The sequence below is a fragment of the Symphalangus syndactylus genome, chromosome 1, assembly GCF_028878055.3.
Source record: "Symphalangus syndactylus isolate Jambi chromosome 1, NHGRI_mSymSyn1-v2.1_pri, whole genome shotgun sequence".
Lineage (NCBI taxonomy): Eukaryota > Metazoa > Chordata > Mammalia > Primates > Hylobatidae > Symphalangus > Symphalangus syndactylus.
In genome coordinates, this window is record NC_072423.2 from 122,474,554 (window position 1) to 122,499,038 (window position 24,485).

The following is a 24,485-nucleotide window of genomic DNA, read 5'->3' on the forward strand; positions in this document are numbered from 1 at the left end:
CCACCTCTACCCTACCCTGCCCCAAGCCAGCACTGTCTCACCTCATGGATGTCCACATGACCGTAGGGGGGCTTGCGATGCCGGTACATCCAAAAGGCCAGCAGGACGATGAGGGAAAGGCCCCCGATGGGCAGCAGTGAGTAGGCCAGCACCGTGAGCAGGGTGGGGGCTGTCGGGGGTGGCTCGTACGTGACTGCAGGACACACAGAGCCCTGTGTCAAACAGTCTGCCCACCCTCACACCTCCAGAGCCAGACTACAGGGCCCTGTAGCCACACCCCACCCAACTGAGGAGCCAAGAGCTCCAAGCCAAAGAGGCCCAGGTCAGCTGACTCAAGGCCCCACTTCCACACTGCCCCCTTACCTTCCGGGCCCCCAGCCTCTGGCAAATGAGTGAAGCGCTCGTTGCAGAAGTTGCCTTCACAGCAGCAGAAGTACACCTGGGGGTTCTCCTCAGTGGCCACGCACTCCTGCCTGGAGGCACAGAATTTTCCATATACCCCTCACCTGGGGGATGCAAGACTCCCCCAGGCCTGACCTGCCAACCCCTCCCCACAGACAGAGCACCTCATGGGCAACACCAGGGGGACGGTGTGAACTCACCTCCCCTATAGGAGACCCAAAGCCAAGGAAGAACAGCCAGGGGTTGACACTGAGACCCCTCCTCAGGGCTGAGGTAGGACAAATAGGGTGTGTAAGGGCGTGGGGCCCTGGCTACCATCTCAAGAGCCCCTTCTTGGTCCTTTATCTCCCGCTCAGACATCCTGAGACCCAAATGGCCCAGTGGGCAGTATAAGTGCAGATGGGTCCAAGAAGAAAGGAGGGCGAGTCTTGGGGTACCTATCGTAGCAGTTGAAGTCATCTAGCCAGCACCCCTTCTTCACGAGCTCGATGGTGCCAGAGCTGTTGCGCCAGGAGGCATAGCAGTGCAGCCGCTTGTCCTGCTCGCCTTCGCAGCGCTCCAGGCCGCTCTGGTTGGTGCGCTCCAGCTCCCAGTTGGCGTTGTAGTAGATGCACTCCCGTGTCTCAGCCTCCCCACGCCCAGAGCCTGTGCCCCAGAGAAAAGAGAACCACTGAGCATGCCCCTGGGACCACCACCCAAACCCCTACTCCCAGTCCTAGGTGCCAGGCCACCCTGCGGGAGGGAGGCCGGGTGGTGGGTTGGGGTCACCAACCTCCTGCACTCACTCCTGGACGTAGGCCACCCATCCGTCCAACACCTCTTAATTTACATGTGCCAGCTGGCACCAGCCCCGACCTCATTCTGCAGCCCATCACAGCTGCCCCTAGGCCTAAGCAAAAGGGAGGAGGCAGGAAAACTAATGCCACAGAAGGATGGATAAACAGCCAGACAGACAGAGTCCAGATGCACAGAAAGGGCACCAACACCTGAGGCTCCTGGGTGAGGGTAGGGGCTACTTCCCTGCCGCAGCAGAAACCGATGAAGAGGCCCCCTTAAAACACCAGTGCACATCAGAATCACTGTATGTTAGAGGTGTGGGAAAGGGGGGCAGTGTTCATTCAAATATATATTTCCAGGCCCAATCCAGACCCATCCCAATGGGAATGGGGGCAGAATACGTGCTTTTAATCACCCCTGTCTCAGGTGATTGTGATAAAGATCTCAAGGCCCACTTGGGAAAACTGCAAAGGGGCGTGGCTTCCTGCTGCTCCTGTCTCTGCCCCCAAGCCCCCTTCTCACGACAGTTCTCCAGGGAGACCATGCCAGTGGGTCCTCCACAACTCCCTGCCCATACGGAATGGAAAGGACCCTGTAAGCGTCCTTTCTACACCCAGCAACCACACCTGGTGCTCGGCAGGGCTGGAGAACATAAGGAATGAGGCCTGTGTGTACAGGGTAAGCCTCCCAGAGTCACCAAGGGGAATACGTGCCTCAGGCAGAGGAGGGCTAGCTGGTGGCTTAACCTGCAATCACAGATCATTCTCCTGGCTAGGCTCCTGATGACCCCAGGGCATTCCCCATCACTTCTGAACCCCCTTCCACCTGCTGCAGGAAGTGTCATCCAGGTGGACAACCACTTCAACCCCCACCTGCCCATTCAAACACTTTCCTTCAAATTTGATTTCAAACATTCCCCAAATCCATCTTCCTCACCATCCCCTACAAAACAACCTCCAGTCCCAGCCCCAGTCTACTCCCACTACCCCCAGGAACCACATAGCCCTGAAATGGGAAAGAGTATGGAGATGCCAAAGGAGGTTCAGTTCTGTCTGAGAGCTCTGCCAGCACCCCATTATAGGCCGCCCACAATGGAGGCAGGTGGTGGCATTTATAACCTCACTGCCAGAACCCCACGCAGACACCCAAGAGGATAGTTGCACCAAGCATCCAGCCATCCTGTCCACACTTCTTGGGCCCACGTAGGCCAGTGACCTGGCACCACTCCTGGCTGATCTTCTCCTACCACTATTCCCGTCCCAGAAGGAGGAAGGGGTCAGAGTCAATCTCACCAGACAGCCAGCCCACCAGCAGCCAAGAGCCCTACTTCGCCATCAGCCTGAAAGGCTGACTGGAGTAGCAAGGAACACGAACCCTGCCCTGACCCTGGGGGAGGGCAAAGTACCCTGAACACTAGCGTAGCCTAAGGACATCCTCACTCTCATCTCCACCCCCCCTGTTGGCCTTCATGAGGAAAGAGCTTGATTTCCCAGGGTATACCCCAGAGAGAAGGATACTGACTGGCTGTCAGGTGAAAGAAGCCCCCCACCAGTGGAGCAGCCATTCTCCTGTCAAACCCAACCCCTTTCTGCATCTCCCTGAAGTGATAGGATGCTTCTTCCAGGGGCAGGAGCAAGCAATGAATCTCAAGGATCCAGGTAGCACCTAAGGGTCCGAAATGTCACCCAATCAGAATGGCAGTGCCCAGCCACAGCTCTGGTCATCCTGCACCAGGTGGCCTAGGCTCTGACACTTGTGAAAGGAAAATGCATGGCCTCCTGACCAGCCAGTCAGCTGGGACTCAGCCTCTTCTAAAGGAAGGGCCTCAGGGTCCACAGAGAGGCTTACAAGGGTACACACTGGCTTCCCCAGCCAGGCCCTTCATCAAGAATGTGGCTTTAAGGTTTAGAGGGAGAACCTGAGAGGGTGGGGTGGGGGTAGTAGACCAAAGGCTGAAGAAGCACACTAGGGCCAGGACTGAGGCTTGCACCTACATTGCCCCTGTCTGCCTGCAGCAGCACTCAATGACTGGGTTATTCGAAGCACCCTGCCCAGAGGCCACAGGGCCTCCTCTCCCCAGGCTGGGCCCCACTGCATCCACGGCAGCAGTTCTAGTGGGGGTCCGTGGAGACCTGAGACTTGTGGGGCCAGCCACGAAGCTGCACTGCAGACAGGGAAGCTGGGAACTTCCCTACCTTCCTCCCCTCACTGCAGCCACACCATAATATCATACCCTTGAATGTGCTCGGCTTCTAGGCTTCGCCTAAGTCGGAAGTTACCACCTCTGGCCGTAAGGTTCCCCACCTTCCTCTGATTTCAGCTCTTCCCTCTCCCCTGAGACCAGGCAAACTCTCTACTTCCACTGGCCCTTGTGCCTCCCCTGCCACCTAACTTAACCACCCTTGACTAATGGCCTGTTGTTGCTTAAAGGATTATTTCAGACATCCAAAAAGAGTACCAATAATATAACCAAAAATAATCTCAAGAGGAAATAACACAATGAACACTTGTATGAGAAATAAAACATTACACATGTACTCGACAACTATTTTCTAAACGTCAGGCTTTCCCCACAAGACTGGAAAGCCGACAAAGGCAGGACCCTTGCCGTCCTGAGTGGCAGAATGATTCCAAACACATCATAGATGGATGGGTGGACAGACAGATGGACAGAAGGGTGTAGGTATCATGGCTAGAGCAAGATTTCGAAAGGAGGGGACAACAAGGAAGGATGGCTTCAGCCTGCAGCCCAAGCCCTAGGTCCTCAAAGAGATTCCATCTCCATTCAGACAAGCAGCAAGCCTCTGTGCTGAGGCAGGAGTCCAAACAAGGGAAGCCAACAGAGTAACCTCCTCTCTCCAGGCCACTGATAAGTCAGGGACCACCCTCTTGCCACTACCATGGGCAGGACCCAAGTGAAGAGGCTGGGAGTTCCAAATCTCAGAGGACCCAAGGGTTCAAGATGTCAGCTGGGCCAGGCACGGTGGCTCACGCCTGTAATCCCAGCACTTTGGGAGGCCGAGACGGGCAGATCACCTGAGGTCAGGAGTTCGAGACCAGCCTGGCCAATGTGGTGAAACCTGGTCTCTACTAAAAATACAAACATGAGCCAGGCATGGCAGTGAACACCTGTAATCGCAGCTACTCAGGAGGCTGAGGCAGGAGAATTGCTTGAACCCAGGAGGCGGAGGTTGCAGTGAGCTGAGGTTGTGCCATTGCACTCCAGCCTGGGCAACAAGAGCGAGACTCCATTTCAAAAAGATGTCACCTGACCCCCATCTGACCAGATCCTCCTACAGGCAACCCAGCGAAAAATGGCAGCCGTGAGCGGGCCAGACTTCAAGTCCTACTCCAGTACTTCACAGCTGGGGTAGCTGTAGGAACTAATTGAGTTAATGCACTTTAAGAGTGGTTAGAACACTGCCTGGCACGTTGGCTATATTACAGCCACAACCACCCCCTACTGCCTATGACAATCCCTCATAACACAAGTCCCCTGTATGACTCCCAGCCCATCAAGTCACACCATGCCTACAAGAACTTTATGTTCAGAGCCCTATGTAACATTCCATGCCCCTCCCTGACCACAGGGCTCTGCTGCCAGCTGGAGACCCAGGGGCCTACCCCATTCCTCTCCTTCACACACTCAGCTATTTATAGCCTCTGGCAATACTCCAACCACAGGCCACCTCTGCCTTTTAATAGATACAGATTCCCACCCACACCCAGGAAGCCAGGGCATCCATGCACAGGAGGCTCCCCTTGACCCCCAGCCACTAACCTGGCAGGAGGAGAAGCCATGCTCCCAAGATGGGGGTGCTTATGGTACCCCCTTAGGCCTGCTGCCTCATAGCCCTGAGGTAAGTGAGCATGGCCCCCAGACACCAGGACAAGGGGCTTGCTGCATCCCTGAGTCACAGCCAAACCAACTGCTGGCCTCCAAAGGAAGCTGAAATAAAAGTGGCAGTGTCCCCAAGGGGCAGTCCCTATGCTCCAAGGGGCCTAATGCCAGTAGAAAGAAAGTACCCAGTGCTTCCCAAACCTTCCCTCCTGGCAGGACCACTCCCAGATACACCACCCCCGACCCTCACACAAACACGCAGTACATGCACACACACACAGTACATGCAGACTGCACTCTGAACCAACATTCCTGGTAGCAGAACCTAAGCTGGCTAGTTTTGATGCTCGAAGACACGCAGTGGGAGGTCAAATACTGGGAGGTTCGTTTCTCCTATGAAGCAGCTCAGTCCAGTAGGCCTTAGACATACCCACTATACCCTGAGGAGAAAAGGGAGAAATCTCACCAGGGTCCCATCTGTGAGGGGCTCAAAGTGCAATGGGGAGAGAAAGAAGAGGAGATGGTTCAGAGGTGGAGCGTCCATGCCCACCTCCCCTGGAGTCCCTGAGCTCTGCACTCGGGTGTCCCCAGTCCAGCCAGTGTCTCCTAGAGGAACTGTGACCCCAGCAGCCCGCAGAACCACTGCTCAGTTGGCTCCTGGAGGCCCCTTGGCAGCCACCTACCCCAGGGAGCAGGTGCCCAGGCCCACCCTTGTGGGCACTGTAGTGGTGAGAAGGAGTGTCACTCACCACTACATCTATCTAGGTCTGATTCTGCCAGCACACCGAGGCACACCCTCCCAGAAGCCTCCATGCCCAAGAGGAAGACAAGTAAGAACATCTCAGGAGGGCCAGTGTTCTCCCTCTGGTGTCCAGCCTTCACATCTGCCCAGAGAGGAGAGGCAGCTCTCCCCACAGACAGCACCCCTCGAAAGGCAGCCCTGAGTCTGCTCAGCTGCCTTTATTGCCCTAGCAGGTCCCTCCATAAGAGCCAAGGAGGGCCAAGAGCAGTGACTTATCCATGTTATGATTCCACACCCCCCAGCTCCACAAGGCAGCATCTCCACCACCTCCCCAGGACCAGAGTAAGGGCAGCCAGGGTGTAGAGATGGAGGGAACCTGAAGAGACAGATGGGGCCAGGAAGGAAGGCTGGAGTGTGTAACAGACAAAGACACTGACACGCACACACGTGTATGCACATTGTGGAATGGCATGTACAATAGGGAGAAAAAAACCCAAAATATTCCAGCATTGTGTCTTTGCATTTCTTTTACCCAAGAGAATAACTCTTGACTGTTTCTAGCAACCAAATACAATCTCTAATACATATGCTTTTTCTCCTTCATCCATATATTTATAAGCCATCCGGGTTGATACACATTTATTTAACACTTATACAGCTCACACTACATCCCAGGTCCTATTCTAAGCATTCTGTAAAGAGTAACTTATTTAATCCTCACGATAAACCTGTACAGGTCCTCATTTTATAAAAACTGAGGCTAAGTAACCTACCCAAGTTATTTATTAAGTGTCAAAATCAGGCTTCAAACCCCAGGCAGCCTGTCTTTAGAGTGCATGTTCTTTATATACTGCCTCTCCTGCAGCTCTGAAGTGCATTTATTTCAGAAGCTTATAACCTCACATAACTTTAAGTATCTACTCACCTACTGGACTGTTAGGTTATTTATGTTAGTTGATCTCAGCAATGCCATCATGAATTCTTTTTCACATTTTTGTGTGTGTGTGCTCATGTGTGGGCGTTTCTTGGCTAACTCATAGGGTCTAAACATCATCAACTGACTAAACACTGTTAAACTGTTCTCCAAAGTGGATGTGCCAATCTAAGTTCCCAACAGATGACAGCCCCCACCTGGGGTTCACCTGATGAGTGTGAAATGGTACACAATTTGGATCTGCATTTCCCTGATTACTTGTGAGACTGATCATCTTCTTGTGATTATTAACATTTCCTTCTGAGAACTGTTTGTTTGTATCTTTTCTCATTTTTCTACTGGATTGCTTTTCCTTTGAGTTACAGAAATTATTTTATATATTCTTGGTAATAAAATTTTTCTCACTATATAGTAACCCTCTTCATTTGTAATGAATGCTCTTTGCCAAAAAGTCCATTTTATCTGATGTTAACATAGCTATATGACATTTCGTGTTAGTATTAGAGAAAATTATCTTTTCTAACTGAAACAAAAAATCTTTCTCTCTTCCCTCCCCCCAATTCAATCTAACACCATCTTTTAATTAGAGTTTGGTCTCATTACATTTATGATTTCTGGGTATGTTTACATATATGATTACTGGGTATGTTTAAATTTGTTTCTTTTCTACTGTTACCTCTATTTGGGTTATCTTTTAAAATTTCCTATTTTAGCCACTTTTGAAGTTACACATCTCATTCCTATTCCGTTGTAAGCTAGGCCTATAAACTTTAATGGGTACACTTACACTAAAAGCCTAAATCAACATCTCTACCATCCCTCATTGGAACTTAAATATTTTAAACTCTAATGACTCTTCCAATGTACATCTAATTTAACGTATTACTTGTGTTCAGTATTTAGTGTCACTGTTCTTACTACCCAGCTCCCAAATCAGACATTATTTGTGTCTATATTTTGTAAGCGTCCATACAGTCATCTCTCCCTGCATCTCTGCCTTTCTTTCTGAGACCACTGTCCTTACTGAAAAAAAATATTTCAGTAGAGATCTCTTGGCAGAGGAGCCTTTGTTGCTTTTCTCAAAATGTTTTGTCTTTCTTCCTGAATGGCAATTTAGATGAACATAAAATTTTAGACTGTTATTCTATCTCAGCTCTCTGAAAATATTATTCCACTATTTTCTAGCTTCCACTACTGTTGCTGAAAAGTCTGCTATTAATTTAACTTTGCAGATATTCTGTTTTTTTCTCTCTGGCTGCTTTCTCTCTTTGCAGTTTCACTACAAGGTATGTGTCTAAGTATATATTTAAATTTATACTACTTAGGGTTCACTATGCCTTTAGAGTCTAATGATTTGTGTTTTTTGTCAATTCTGACAAATTCTTGGCTATTATCAACTTGAATATTCCATCTCTATATTCTATGATTCTGAAATTCCTATTATAAGCATATTAGACCTTCTCATTCTGTCCAGTCTCTTAACCCTCCTTTCTTAATTTCCAATTCTGTGTCTAAACACCATTACAAGTAATTCCTGAAGATCAACTTTCAATTCACGAATTCTCTCTTTAGCTATGTCTAATCTGTTGTTTAGTTCTACTCAATTTATAAATTCAATTATTCTATTTTTTCATTTCTAGAAGTTCTATTAAAAAAAAAACTTCCTGGTCAATTTTGATACTTCTGTACTTTGGCCTACTTCCAAATCTCTCTTAGAATTCTATAATTTAACTTCTTGAAAGTCTGCTTCTGACATTTGTTATTTCTGACTTTACTCATGGCACTGTTTCCTCATGTGGCTTTAGAATTTTGAATACTGAGCTTATGTTCAGTGGGGCCTTTTCTGTTGGACTACTTTGAGGCCAAGTTTGAAGGGACAACCTTTCAAAGGTAACTTATATTTCTGCCTTCTGCCAGTCTCCCTAGGACATTAACTATTTGGAACTACTTTAATTTCTCAACTTAGTTTACCAGAGAACAGGATGGTATAAATGCCAAGCTCACATGAGCATAGGCCTATGGTTATAAATTCTCGGGGAAACTACCCCAACCCCAACCCTACCTAGTCTCAGACAATTTCATTATTTAGTCTCTTTGTCAACAAAGACATGTTTCTTCTAGCCCACATTTTTACTGAAGGCATAACACAACAGAAGTCTGAGGCCATGCAAAGGCCTCAGTCTCTTTCAATTCCACATGTTGTCTCCTATTGTCCACACTGCTACTAAACCCACATCTCTAAATTATAAAGACAGGCAAAGTCCCCAAGGAATCAGCAGTTTCAGTCAGTGAAGGCATACAGCTCTAGTTTCCAGCTCCTTCTTGCTTTTCCCTTACTTCTTATACATGCAGCAATGTATATGCATTTTAAAAGGGTGTTTATTATACTTTTTCCAGCATTTCTTTGTATTTTGCATGAGGATTTTCCACTGTTTTGTTCACTACAAATGCCAGAAATGTAAATACAGAAGCACCTTCCAAGGTGACAGGAGGAGCTCCATCTGCCTTCAGAAGTCCCGCCTAGGAACAAGGAACCAAGCCAGGTGACCTCAAGTCACTTCCAACTTGGACTTTGTAAACAAGACCCTGGCACCATCCTCCTACAGCTCTGAAATACATGTCTTTTTCCAGGCCCCATCATTCCTGGACAACACTGGAAGGAGAGCTTCCAGGTAAAGGCCAAGGATTATACACAAACATTTCCTTTTGCTCCCTCTTGTAATCCCACTAAAAAACCACAGTGAAGTATTTTAAGGCATAAACCTGTAAGAACAAAGAGAACAGGAGAGAACTACAGAAATGACATTTCAAAGCTGGAAAGCACTTACACACATGGTAACTGATCACGCAGACTCCTAAGTTGGCTCTGGATAAAGTAGAAAAGCAATGTGACTTCCCCCACAGAACCCTTCAAAACTCAGGAATTTGTGGCACCAGATGTCTTTGAAAGAATGGGGTAAAGATGAGTCTAAAGACAGAAGAGTTGGTTAGTAAGATACAGTCAGATCCTCAGATCCCACCACCACTCATCATGGTTGCCCCTCTCCAACCCAGCGGAGATTATGTTTATTTTCTAAAGAAAATGAACAGAGAGCCTCTTCGACAAAGAGGAGCAGGCAAATCTGAGGACACAGGTATCACACTGAAACAGGAGGAATACAGAACAATATACCAAATACAGGAACCCCTAGTTCTCATCCCCCTTGATTTCCAGGATGTTGATATCCAAGCCTGACCCCTCCAGACAGAAAACAGAACATATTTCTCAGGGGAATCCAACTAATTCCCAAAACAGCCCAATCAGATCACCCTAGATTAAGCCAACTCCACCCATGGACTCAGAGCTTTTAATAAGTATTCAGGTCCATCCTTAAATATTTATTAAGAATTCTTACATCAGGCCCGGCATGGTGGCTCATGCCCATAATCCCAGCACTTTGGGAGGCTGAGGCGGGTAGACTGCTTGAACTCAGGAGTTCGAGACAAGCCTGGGCAACACAGTGAGACCCCATCTCTTCCAAAAATACAAAAAATTAGCCAGGCGTGGTGGTTTGCACCTGTGGTCCCAGCTACTTGAAAGGCTGAGGTGGGAAGATCGCTTAAGCCTGGAGGGGCAGTGGTTGCAGTGAGCTGAGATTGTGCCGCTGCACTCCAGCCCGGGTGACAGAGCAAGACCCTGTCTTAAAAATAATAATAATTTTTACATCATATATTTATTAGAAATATTAGCTATATTTATCTCATCTGGTCTATGTTCCCTTGTCTCTTATTGCTTTCTTCTCAACTGAAGAATTCTCTATTATTCCATATCTCCTTTTTTTTTTGGACACAGGGTCTTGCTCTGTGACCTAGGCTGGAGTACACTGACTCAATCACAGCTCACTGCAGCCTCAAACTCCTGAGCTCAAACGATCCTCCCACCTCAGCCTCCCAAGTAGCTCAGACTTACAGGTGCAATGCCACCACACTCGGCTGATTTTTTGTATTTTTTGTAGAGATGGGGTCTCACTACATTGCCTAGGATGGTCTCAAACTCTGGGCTCCAGTGATCCCACTTGAACTCCCAAAGTGCTGGGATTACAGGCATGAGCCACTGCACTCGACCCATTTGTCTGCCTTTTTTTTTCTTTTTTCTTTTTTTTGAGACGGAGTTTCACTCTTGTTGCCCAGGCAGGAGTGCAATGGCGCAATCTCAGCTCACCGAAACTTCCGCCTCCCATGTTCAAGCGATTCTCCTGCCTCAGCCTCCTGAGTAGCTGGGATTACAGGCACGTGCCACCACGCCTGGCTAATTTTGTATTTTTAGTAGAGATGGGGTTTCTCCATGTCGGTCAGGCTGGTCTCGAACAACCCACCTCAGGTGATCCACCCACCTCAGCCTCCCAAAGTGTTCGGATTACTGGCGTGAGCCACCACACCCCAGCCCATTTGTCTCTTTTTTAGCTTGAAAATTATCATCTATCCTTTGGTTACCCTAGAGATGACAGCGTGCCTTATCAAAATTTAGTATTACTTGGTAGTTCCACTCTCTTCCTGGATATTGTAAGAATCTTTAGAATAATTTAAATTCATTTTCACTCCACTCTCACAGATAGCATTGTTGCCAAGCATTTTCTTTTGTGGTATTTCAAACTCAGTAACACATTCTCACAATAAATGCCTGAATATTTATTATTTTCATTGCTCTTCATTCCTCTCTTCATCTCTGACATTCCATCTGGATTTATTTTCCTTCTGCCTGAAGAACACATTCCATGACATGTTCATTCTTTTTTAAGAAGTTTTGTAGGCCAGGCATGGTGGCTCACGGCTATAATCCCAGCAGTTTGGGAGGCTGAGGGGGGTGGATCACGAAGTCAGGAGTTCAAGACCAGCCTGACCAACATGGGGAAACCCTGTCTCTACTAAAAAATACAAAAATTAGCCAGGCTTGGTGGCGTGTGCCTGTAGTCCCAGCTACTCGGGAGGCTGAGGCAGGAGAATCGCTTGAACCCGGGAGGCGGAGGTTGCAGGGAGCCAAGATCGCCCCACTGCACTCTAGCCTGGGTGACACAGCAAGACTCCAACTCAAAAAAAAAAAAAAAAAAAAAAGTAGTTTTGCTTTAAAAATTGACACGTAATAACGGTACATATTTATGAGGTAGAATATGTTTTGATACATATATATACTGCGTAATTATCAAATCAGGGTAATTAGCAAATCCATTACCATTTATCATTTCTTTGTGGTAGCAACATTCAAAATCCTCTCTTCTGGCTATTTTGAAATATACCATACATTCTTGCTAACTACAATCACCCTACGGTGCAACAGACCAGAACTTATTCCTTTAAATGTAATTTTGTACCCTTTGACCACCCTCTCCCCATCTGACCTCCTACCCACCTCCTTAGCCTCTGGTAACCACTATTCTACGCTCTATTTCTATGAGATCAACCTTTTTAGATTCCACATATAAGTGAGATAATGTGGTATTTGTCTTTCCATGTCTGGCTTATTTCACTTAACATGATGATGCCTTCATTCTGGAACAACAGTTTCACTTGATACAGAATTTTAGGCTGACAACTATTTCTTTCGGCACTTAAAGCTATCATTCTATTGTCTTCTGGCTTCCACTGTTTCTATTGAGAAGTTAGCTGTCAGTATAAGTACAGCTCTTTTGATAGTAATGCCTTTTTTCTGCTTTTAACACTCTCTGTCTTTGTTTTCCGGAATTTTTACTGTGATGGAACTAGATGTGGATTTTTAAAATTTATTGTCTTACCTGGGATTCACAGGACTTCTTGAATTTGTGGCTTGATGTCTTTAATTAATTTTAGAAAGTTCTCAGCTATTATCTTTTCTGTCTCATTCTCTCTCCTTTACTTCTGTGGCTGTGATTTCATGAATCTTAGACCTTCTCATTTCATCCTCTATGTGTTTCTCTTTATTCTGTTATTATCCATCTTTCTGCCTGTCCATGCTTCAGTTTATATCTTCTTCTGATCTATCATCCAATTCACTAATGCTCTATACAGTTTCACCTAATCCCCTGATAAAAGCATTCACTGATTTATTAATTTGTTATTATGCAGAACAAGTCTTTAAGAGATTTTTCCTTTGGTTTATAGTTTTCAGCTATCTGCTGAAATTCCCACTCTCATTTCCTTGACCACAGTGAACACTGTTTTTTTTTGGGTTTTTTTGTTTTTTTTTTGAGATGGAATCTCGTTCTGTCACCCAGGCTGGAGAGCAGTGGTGCGATTTCAGCTCACTGCAACCTCTGCCTCCCAGGTTCAAGCAATTCCCTGCCTCAGCCCCCCGAGTAGCTGTGATTACAGGTGCCTGTCACCACACCCAGCTAATTTTTTTGTATTTTTAGTAGAGACAGGGTTTCACCATGTTGGCCAGGTTGGTCTTGAACTCCTGTCCTTGTGATCCACCCACCTCGGCCTCACAAAGTGCTAGGATTACAGGCATGAGCCACTGCACCCGGCCCAAACACTTCTATTATTAAATATGTATATGGCAACTTCAACCTGGAGGTTATCCAGGTCAGCTTCAACTGTGATGTTTCTGCTAGCTATTTACTTAAAATTACCAGCCAGTCATTGTATTTGCAAAATTATAGAGATAATTCGAGGCCTAGGATGACACAAATCCTCTAGAAAGAATTAACATGTCTAAAGGTACCATTAATCCCAGAATATATTTTCTGTTTTGGAGATGGGGTCTTCCTATATTGTCCAGGCTGGTCTTGAACTCCTGGGCTCAACTGATCCTCCCCGCCTCAGTCTCCCAAGTAGCTGGGATTACAGGTATGCACCACCACACCCAGCAGCCCAGAATATTTCAATCTAACTTTAGGGTTTGTCTACATTTTGGTCCCCCTAACTTCTATATCTCTGGGATCTCAATCCCAAATAAGTGATTGACTCTGCCCACCCTTTGCTTAGAACTCCAATTCCTGTCTTCCTAGCCCCACAAAGCTATCAAATGCAGCCTCTCAGTTGCCCCTATGACTAAAAACAGACTCAAATACCAAAATCATCACCCTAGGCCTTTGTTCTCATGCAGATACTGGCCTGGTAGGTCTTCAGTATCTTCTTAGATATACAATGCCTTCAACCAGAGAAGTTTTATTTTTTCCAGTTTCTCCAGTTACCTTTAGAAAGAGATTTGGTCCCGATTATCAGAAAAGGACATCTCCATATCTACTTTTCACCCAGCTTTTAGACATATTTTCAGGATCATAACATGCCCAAAGGCAAGGGAACCTGCACACATCCACAGAAATTAAGCCCACCAGTGTAGACAAGATTGTCCATGGACAGTATTAAGCAAGAACAACAGAGACACCAGGGCAAAGCCCTGAAAAAATTAACTTCCATTCCAAAATGTCACTCAAGAGGAAAACAGAATTCACGTTCAACCAAACTTTATTGTTTCAGACAGTCATAGACTGAACTGAGTCCCACCAAAATTCATAGGTTGAGGCCCTAACCTCCAAATGTGACTATTGGGTTGGTGCAAAAGTAATTGCAGGTTTTGCCATTAATATATTTACAGATAAGGCCTTTAAGGAGGTAATTAAGGCTAAATGAGGTGATAAAGGTGGGCCTCCAGTCCAACAGGACGGGTAGCCTTATAAGAAGAGACACCTGGAGTGGATACACACAGCAAAAAGCACACAGCAAGAAGGCTACCATATGCCAACCCAGGAGAGAGGAATCACTGGAAACCAATCCTGACAGCACCTTCATCTTTAACTTCCAGCCCCCAGAATTGTAAGAAAAGAAATTTCTGTTGTTTAAGCCACCCAGTCTATGGTATTCCATTATGGCAACCTGAGCAGAGTAAGACACAAACAGTGTACATCATACGTAGAATGTGGGAAAGCTGATTGGAGTGTCATTTGTACTAGAAACAGTTCCACAAACTTGAGTGTCATCTAAATCCATTAGCAGTGCCTGACAAGTGGACTTACATAAAGAATCCCAACATAACAGTAAAGAGCAGGCAGCAAGCTGAAGAACAAGACTGGGAAGCAAGAGCTTTGGTGAACAAGTCATCGCAAACTATCTTCCCTAAGTCTTCTGCCAACTGTGGCAGAGGGTTATACAGGGAACAAGGCATACACTCAGCCAGGAACAGAAACCAGAGCTCCTTCTGTCATGAAAAGCTTCTCACCAGACTCTAAAATAGTTTTTCTACAAGTTTCTCCAATATCCCCAACATCATTATCACCACATATGAAATCAGAATTTGTCACACTCAGATTTTGTCAAATGCAGTGGGCTCGCCAGTAGTACAGTTACCCAGAGCTCTTCAGCAACCTTCAACAAGTGCCTTAGTCTCTTCAGAGTCTGCAGGCAGCATGGAGCCTGGTAAGTGAACATACATATGCACTTCCATCCCAAACCCAGACCAGCACATCCTGGCTAGTCCAGTGCTACCTCCCTCATCAGCACAGTACCCAGGAGACTCGCGCACATGGTAGGAGATGCAGGCATGAGAAGTTATCTCCGGGTCTCCTCATACATTTAGCCAGTGGAAGTGAGCCCTTCCCATGTCCGGGCACCCTTCATGAAACCAGGCTATTTTAACCTCTGTAACCTAGCATTTCAGCAGGGGTTGGGGTGTGGAGGTGGGAAGGATGCTCACAGATTACCACAGAGAGCCAACTGCCGTATCACCCAGCTTCTACCCCCACTGCCATCACTTGGGTAGCCTCAAAAATTAAATAAATAAATAAAATAGTATAATCATTTTCCAATATCTATTAAAACCGATAGTATACATGTCTTATGATCCGGAAGTTATTTTCTCATCTACCCTTGAGAAACAGTCTGCATACATTCTATACAATCACAAAGTCCATCAATAAGAAACTAGGATATTAGAAGTCAGAATAGTAGTTAACCTTAGTGGGTGTGGGCAGAGACTGAAATGGAACAAAACAGGGCTTGCTGGGGATGGGGAGCTGGAAAATTTCTGATTCTTGACTTGGATGCTGACTACACCAGGGTATTCAGTTTGTGAAAATGCTTCTTAGCTGTTACTTATGGTAATTACTTGTACATTCTTCTGTATATGTTTTATACTTCAATTAAATGCTTGAATACCATTTTAGGTGGAAAAAAAGCCTATTTATTTATTTATTTATTTATGTATTTTGAGATGGAATCTCGCTCTGTTGCCCAGGCTGGAGTGCAGTGGTGCTATCTTGGCTCACTGCAAGCTCCACCTCCCGGGTTCATGCCATTCTCCTGCCTCAGCCTCCCGAGTAGCTGGGACTACAGGCACCCACCACCACGCCAGGCTAATTTTTTGTATTTTTAGTAGAGACGGGGTTTCACTGTGTTAGCCAGGATGGTCTCGATCTCCTGACCTCGTGATCCGCCCAAAGTGCTGGGATTACAGGCGTGAGCCACCGCGCCCGGCCAAAAGTCTATTTCTATAAGTATTTCTATAGATGCACAAGTAAAAATGTCTGGAAGAATACACCTCAATCTTAAAGGATTACCTTTGGAGGGGGCCTCAGATGGGGAACAGAAGTGATAAAAGGAGACCCTAGTTTTATCTGTAACATCTAAATTTCTGCAATATAATGTAGGTATATTACTTGTTTAAAAAGTAATAAATTTTTTTTAATGGGAAAATTAGTTATGGCTAAAGTACTCCCCCAACTATATCCCAGGGTGGCTAACCTCTCAGTGATGGGAGGTTTGGATGGGAGGTTTCAGGGCAGGGGAGATAGGACTACATTGCCCTGGCCCTCCTTCTACTCCCACACAGCCTTGTAGGTCTCACCCTCAGCCGGAAGGTTCACAGAAGGAGCCAGCCAGGTGGGAAAAGAAACCAGAATTCATCTCTCTAACCCTTCTGCTCCTCTGGTTTCTAAGCCCCAGAGCAGATGAGCCTTGATTCACTATGCCCTCACTACACAGAGAAGCTGGGCCTCTTGTGTGAGCCCTGGGCCACAGGACTCCCCTCTAATCCAATATCAAACCTCAGTGAGAAGGAAATTCCCAAAAAGTGCATAAAATAAGAGTTCTTAAACCATGGTTGCCAGCCCAGGCTGGGAAAACTCATGCGTGCTTTCTAAATCAATGGTCACATAATCCAGTTGGAGGGGAGGGGGAGGACGGTTGTCAATGGCACTGGACATTCATTAAAAGGCATTGTCCTCATACCTGAAAACACTGTGCACCACTGCACAAGCCAGAAGGAAAAAACATCCCGGCATCAACACTCGAGAGAGTCAGCTTTCAAGTTAGTCTCCTGTTTTAATTGGTTCGAGTCTGGGAGGCCACAGGGACCCCTCCCTCTCCTCAGATGGACAGATAACAGCTGGTCTGGTCCCATCCTCCGAAATGCTCAGGCACAAACCTGGGAAGCAGCCTCCTCCATTCTCCAGCCAAGGGCTTGGGTTTCCAACCAGCCTTCCTTTTCCTTCTCCAGAACTAATTTTAGCCTCCTTGGTTGTCAGAGTGGAACTGAAATAGTCGGCAGAGGAACACATGCAAAGAGCATGAGCTCGCCTCACAAAACACCTCAGCTCCAGCCCAGAAACTGGCCAGGGAGAAGGCCCATTGTCCAGCAGGTCAGACCCATCCAGACAACATTCCCCTGGGAAGACGGCCTCACATTTGCCCAGTGGGACAGGCTTCCTTTCCATACCCGCTTCCAGAGGTCATGTGTCCATGAATGAAAACGCCCCGTTGGAGCTGCCAGTCCCAGAAAGGATCTGAAAAAGGCACATGCATGTGTACAGCAAGCCTAGAATAACCAGGGGAAAGCATGGGGCTGTCCGAAGGCGGGAAGCCATTATTGGTCCTGGGCCGGGAAGAGACATGGCTGACCCTTGAACAATCCCAGCCTGCTTTATCCATTGATTTCCAGTACCTACCATTGTCTTAGTCAGAGACATCACTGACCAATGTAATAGAGTCAGAAGAAGGCAGCAGCATTTCCACCACCGGAAAACCTGGGCATTCAGGAGCAGTACCCCCAGGACCACAAAGAATAGGCACCTCTAGGGCTAGGATGGACCCGTAAGTCTGGTGGAGAATGAGAGACCAAAAAAGAAAACCCACAACAAGGGGGTGGGTGTCTGTTTTGGAACACAGAATTAGTGATAGAACCGGAGGGAAGGAAGAGAAAGAATTCTGAGAAGGAAATAAAGTCCCCTTCATAAAGACCCCAAAAACAGATGGAACTAGGAAGTCTGAACCCCAGCAAGCACTTCACATACCAGTGATGTGGAGCACTTGGAAACTGGGTCTTTGAAAAATGCTTCCTCCACCCTGAGTCCAGTTTGTAATCACTTCCCAGTGCAGCAAACTGTGTCTCACTGAGTTCAAGATGAGAGAGACAGAGTCCCACAGAAGCATTCCCTAGCCAAGCTTGAAGCAGGCCAGGGGAGGAATAGAAAATAAACATGGGGGCAGTCACAGGGGGCTGCTAGCCTGCCAAGCCCAACAGACAAGCCTCCACAGATACCAACCGCTCCACCAGGGCCTCCAGTGCTGGCTGCCTGTCTAAGGCAGCGCTGCCCACACCTCCCCAGGTCCACAGCAGGAAGCCTGGCCCTGCCCTCAGATTCCCATCTGGCCACCACACCCTGAGGAGAGGGGAGAGACTTGCACCCATACCTTTGGGGAGAGGCTGCCCACCTGCCCTGGTGTCCCCAGCCTGGGGGCTCCAGGCCCACAGCCTCTGCGGCTCCCCGGAGCGCCACACGGCAGGTCCGCTCAGGGGAAGGGGCATGCCCACGGCCTGCTACAACCCCAGTGCTCCACTTGGCAGACAGGGCTAGCCTCAGCTCCTGAGGCCCCCAGGTGAGCAGAGAGGGGGTGACAGGTAGGCAGAGAGTCCCCAGCAACAGGCACTTCCTGACATTCTGCGTGTACGGGAGGAAGAGGCTGAGTGCCAGCCTTAAGGCAACGGTCAGAGGCGAGTAGGCGGGTGCGAGCAGGCAGGCTGCCCAGCCACCCACAGCCTCCGCCTCCCTGAAACCCGAGCCACTTCTGGGAAAACTCAAGGACGCCAGGATTCTCCTCGGTGGTTAAGCTGTACACCATAACCACTAATTTTGAACCAAACTCTCATGTGCTGAGCAGATTTCACTAAGCAGGAATCTCCTAGGCTTTGAGGAGAACCTCACCTCCAACCCTGCATCCAGAGTGGGGGGATGGATATGCACTCAAAAGCCGTTACCCCTACTTCTTACAACTGTGTGCCTCTTTGAAAGCATGAGAACATTCTAGATCAGTGGTTCCCAATCTGAGATGATTTTGCTCTCACCTCTGCCAGGGACATTTAGCAAGATCTGGAAATATTTTTGGTTGACATGACTAAAGAGGATCTACTGGAATTGTGGGTATAGGCAGGGATACTGCTAAATATCCTACAATGCACAGAACAGCTCAATCCACCACTACCCATACATAACAGAGTATCATCAGGCCCAAAATGTAAATAGTGTCAAGGCTGAGAAATAGTGTCAAGGCTGAGAAACCCTGTTCTAAAGTGAGGCCCATGCAACCAGGACCCTGCCTCAGGACTATCTAGAGTCTATCTAGAGTCACTCGCAAAAATATTATCCAGACCCAGTCCTCAACCCTCCAGATCCCAATCCATGGTGATAGGTCAGTATCTGTGAGTGGATCTAAACTCCTGAACCGATACTCCTTGGTTCTCATTTGCACTACCCTGAGCTCCCAAGCAGACGGGCTGAACGCATAGGCTGGCACTCAAGAGGACAGCTTTCTGGAAAGAGAGACCAGGGCTAGAATCTGAACATCCGGCAGGATCACAAAAGGCAAAGTAAGTGAGGTACCAAGGTAGAAAAAGCACCCCTCCCCCGCAGAACAAGCTGCCCCTTAGGACTACTACAGTGGATATGTGCAGGGCAGCCAGGACTTCAAGGAGTCTAATCAGGGGGCAGCAGGTTCCCAGTATCTGTACAAAACAGTGGGTGCATACAATGTACACACACATGCACACATATACCGATTTACATTTTCCTGGGGGAATGGTCCACAGCTTTCATCAGATTCTCAGAGGGGCCTATGACATCAAAAACCACTGTATAGAATGTGGGCTCTTCATTGGCTCCTTATAACGGGAGTTCCTTAGGTGAAGTGCCAGCGGAGGTCCAGATGCTTTTGGAGATTCTTGATGCCCAGAAAGACCCACAGAGTAGTACACAATAGAGGCCCACCCAAGTGATGAGAGGCCATGGGGTTGAGTGCCCAGCAGATACAAGGACAGGTAGCAGAAAACACTCTTCTCTGGGAGGGGCACCCACGGCCCATGGCTCTGTAGCCCATGTCCTTGGCAGCTACCACTACACTAGGCCTGAGGGATGAAGGTCACTTCACTTCATGAGCACACTCCCTCCGCCCTCCCCCAAGGAAGTGGCCAAGAAACTTCTTTGGGTCAAACTTCTTTGGGTCAGCCTATCAAGAGTAATCAGGGCCTGCACTTCCTGATGGGACGGACAGGAGGCAGGTCCCTCTCCAAGAGCTCTGGACACTTCACTTAGAATACTGTTTACCCCACCCCCATAGGCCCTTTGATCTGAACCCCAAGTACAGAGTACAGAGACAGGTGTCAGGAGTTCCTGTAGGATACAGCATTGAGTGTCCAGGATGTCCACTGAAATGCAAGAGCCAAATGGCTTGTTTCCCAAGGACACTCGGCCATGCACAGACTACAAAAGACTTAAAGAATTATTAAAGAACCAACTAACCACTGACTGATCTTGTGACAAGCACCATGTGACATTTATTACACCATAAATTCTACCTTCCCTTCTGAGATTCCATTGTCCAATATGGTAGCCACTAACCAAATGTTCTGCAGAGCACTGGCAATGTGGAAAGTTAGAGTTGAGGATATTCTGTAAGGCATACACTGGATTTTGATGACGGTACAAAAATGGAATGCAAAGTGTCTCATTTTAATACTGATTTCAGGCTGAAATTACTCTGTATATATCAAATTCAGTGAAATATACTTTTTCTTTTGAGACGGAGCCTCACTCTGTCACCAGGCTGCAGGGCAGCGACATGATCTCGGCTCACTGCAACCTCCACCTCCCGGGTTCACGACATTCCCCTGCCTCAGCCTCTGGAACAGCTGGGACTACAGGCATGTGCCACCACACCCAGCTAATTTTCGTATTTTTAGTAGAGACGGGTTTCACCATGTTGGCCAGGATGGTCTCGATCTCTTGACCGAGTGATCGTCCCACCTCAGCCTCCCAAAGTGCTGGGATTACAGGCATGAGCCACTGCGCCAGGCCAGTAAAATACACTATTGAAGTTCATTCCATCTCATGGAAAGAATGTGTCCCCCCAAAATTCATACAATGAAGTTCTGACCCCCAGTGTAATGGTATTTGGAGATGGGACCTTTGGGAGGTAGTGAGGGTTAGATTAAGTCATGAGGGTGGGGCCATCAGGTAATGAGGACAGGATTCACAGTCTTACAAAAATAGGAAAACACCCCCTTGCCCCACCCCACCCCTGTCATGTGAGAATGCAGTAAGAAGGCAGATGTCGGCCGGGCGCGGTGGCCCACGCCTGTAATCCCAGCACTTTGGGAGGCCGAGATGGGCGGATCACGAGGTCAGGAGATCGAGACCATCCTAGCCAACACAGTGAAACCCCATCTCTACTAAAAATACAAAAAAAATTAGCTGGGCGTGGTGGTGGGTGCCTGTAGTCCCAGCTACTCGGGAGGCTGAGGCTGGAGAATGGCGTGAACCCGGGAGGCGAGCTTACAGTGAGCTGAGATCACGCCATTGCACTCTAGCCTGGGCAACTGAGCGAGACTCCACCTCAAAAAAAAAAAAGAAGGCAGATGTCTGCAAGCCAGGAAGAGGGTCCTCACCAGAACCCAACCATGCCAGCACCCTGCACCCTGGGCTCAGATTTAGAGCTTCCAGAACTTTGACAATATAAATATAAATTCCTGCTGTTTAAGCCACCAGTCTACAGTATTTTGTTATGGCAGCCCCAGCTAAGACACAGCTGTTTCTTCTTCCTTTTATTAACATGACTACTAGAAAACGTTGTTTTGTATCTATCCATAGTTCATATACTATTTCTGTCGCCCAGACAGCACTCTTCTAGATGTTCCTTCTAGCAGGCCATTGTGTGCTGCACAGGGTGGGGGTTATTCCAAACAGCAAGCCAGAAGCATGAAATAAAAGGGCATCCCTGAAGCCAAAGCAACAGGACGGTCAGGTCTGCTCCAAACTGGGCCTGGGGCAGCTCTTTTCACAGTTCCCCACAGGTCAGGGACTGGCTGATGTGACTACAAGAAATACCCAGTGACCCCCCACCTTCCTCCCAGGGCAGGAATACAGGTCCTTATAGTGTGACTCTGACTGCCCCCTGGCAGGGTACACTGCTCAGCACTGCCCAACCTAGGTGACTGAAGCAGAGGAAATTCAGAAAGGACATACAGTCCTTCCAGGGGTCTGATGCCACCCTGCCCTGCCTAAGGAGGGAGGTGTGAGACTGGTGTGATCCCCAGATCCCAGGTCTGAAGCTGTCCTGTCTTGGGAGAAAGCTGTCCTAAAGGCCTGGGCTTGGAAGAGCCCCAGCACTTCCAGGAATCACGCACCCATCGGGTCTGGAGGCAGTCAGGTGGGCTGCTGTCTGCCTATCAAGTCAGCTTGCTGCCGCCCTCCCTCTAGCAGACCAATGACTCCCCCTAGCAGACCAATGACTCCCCTTTCACTTTCGAGCCCTCCTTCTTGGGGAAAAGGCATCCCAAGGGAGCGGGGCAAAAAAGAGGAGCAGAAAGTCCAACAAGACCACCACTTTGCTTCCAGCACACAAGAAGTCGCTCCAGGAGAGCTGCAACGCCCTCTTCCATACAGTACTCAGGTGCCAGTTGGTCTTTGCCCTTCGGTTTCCGCACTCAGGCTGCGCGCGCGCTACTACCCTACAGAACTCACTCGCTTTCGGTGTAAACTAAGCCTCACGGCGACGCACAGGAGGAGGTAGAACTAGGGTGGGAAAGGGACAGAGATCCCAAATCCCAACCCCCGCAGCAGCGTGGGGACTCCGGCCCCGCCCCTCGAGGGTTTCCCAGACTCCAGGCTGCTGCCACCGTGGGCGGCGGGGGACCCGCGCTGCATGTGTAATGGGGGCTGGGAACAAAGACGCGCAGGACCCAGCGGCCGGGTACCAGCCGCCCCGACCTTCTCGCCAGAGCTTCAATGCCCAGCTCCCCACGTTTCCCAGGACTGGCCAGGGGACGTCCCGGCGCGCCCGCCGGGGTTAGGCGTACCCTGGCACCACTGGGAGAGGGAAATCGGTGCTTGGGCCGTAGGAGAAACAAGCTTTCCAAGCGGAACTCCGCTTGTTTACGCCAGCGCCCACATACCCCCAAACACACATGCGCTGGCCGAACACCTCCAACCACACGCCCGCAGCCGCCGGCGAGCTGAGCGCTGGTCACCCACCCCGCCACGTGCCTCCCGGAGGCCCGAACGAACCGGGACCTGTTGGCTTTCCATATTACCCACCCCCTCCCCTCCCAAGTGCCCAAACAAAGCGGTCCCGCGAAGCGACCACACTCCGCATCCCGGGGCCAACGGCAGGGAGAGAGGGAACCAGGTGGGAGCCAGCACCAACAGCCCGCCGGGCCGGTAACGCGACGCAGACTGGTGGCGAGAGATGCAGGGGACTTTGGGCTGCGTGAAGACGTCCCCTTCGCTTCGCTACACTTAGTGACTCTGAGGGACGTGCAACCCTCCCCGCATGCTGCTGCTGCTGCACCTACAATCCTGCCACCCCCAATGAGATCTGCCCACCCCTCTTGGCCGTCTTCCCCACGCTCAGGTTTTCCTCACTCTTTCCCTGGGATCCACGCGCCCGCGTAGCCCAAACTCCGACCCTGAGGCTCTGCGCCCTGGCCCCCATCGCAGGGGCGCCTCTAGGAACCAGAACCCCGCAGATTACTGCACAGACAAGATCGTGCCCCCAAGATCGGCGAGCCGGGCGCCCACCGCGCCCCCCGCCCCCGCCCCGGGAGGTGCGAGCTGAATACAGGTGGCGCGGCGACGAGGCCGCGGGCCCGCCCTTTGTTGGTAAACACCGCGCGGCGCCAGAGGCCAGCCCCGCGCGCCCTCTCGGCGTCCCCGCGCCGCGCCCAGTTCTTACCGGCGCACAGCGATCCCCAGAGGAGGGCGAGGGCCGCCCAGGGCGCCGTCATGTTCCGCGGCGCCGCCCCGCGCACACCCGGAGCCCGCGGGCAGGGCCGCACGGCGCTCCCGGGGCGCGCAGGGCCAGGCGGCGGCTGCGCTCTCCTTCCCGCTCCTTCGGTCTCGTTCCCTGCGCGCTTCCTGCGCCTTCGTACCCAAGCAGCGTTCGGGCTCCAAGGGCCGGTCAGCGGGGCCGAGCTCAGGGCCGCTGCGGGCGGCGCAGGCTGCGGCCCGGGCTCCGGGGCGACGCGGGGGCCGGGGGGCGGCGGCGGGGCACGGGCCGGGGCACGCCCGACTCAGGCATAGCGCGGCGGGGCTGGGCCCGGGCCCCGGGCGCAGGGGCCGAGTCCGGAGGGGCCATGAACGGGGGGAGGGGTGGGGGGGAGGGGAGCTGAACCGAGTCCAAAATGGCTCCTGAGCGGCGGCCACGGAGCCGAGCCAGCGGGGAAACCCGGATGTTGGATACAAAGAGGCGGGCGGGCTGGGCGGGGAGGGGGAGGGGAGGCAGGCCCTCCAGCCGCGTGGTCCGCGCCCCCGTGAGGGGCGGGGCCCCTGAGAAACAACAACACGGAGGCC

General features: G+C 49.6%; 1 protein-coding gene across 1 annotated transcript in view; it reads right to left on the bottom strand.

The window, feature by feature from the left end:
* The window catches only part of ACVR2B (activin A receptor type 2B), a 39,019-nt gene extending 14,767 nt beyond the window's left edge, over positions 1-24,252 (bottom strand). The window contains exons 1-4 of the mRNA XM_055282627.2: positions 23,869-24,252; positions 840-1,047; positions 364-473; positions 42-193 (exon numbers count right to left, since the gene is read on the bottom strand). Coding sequence (XP_055138602.2) covers positions 42-193; positions 364-473; positions 840-1,047; positions 23,869-23,920 — 522 coding nt within the window. The 5' untranslated portion in view covers positions 23,921-24,252. The remainder of the gene's footprint in view (positions 1-41; positions 194-363; positions 474-839; positions 1,048-23,868) is intronic.
* Between the last annotated feature and the right edge of the window lie 233 nt (positions 24,253-24,485).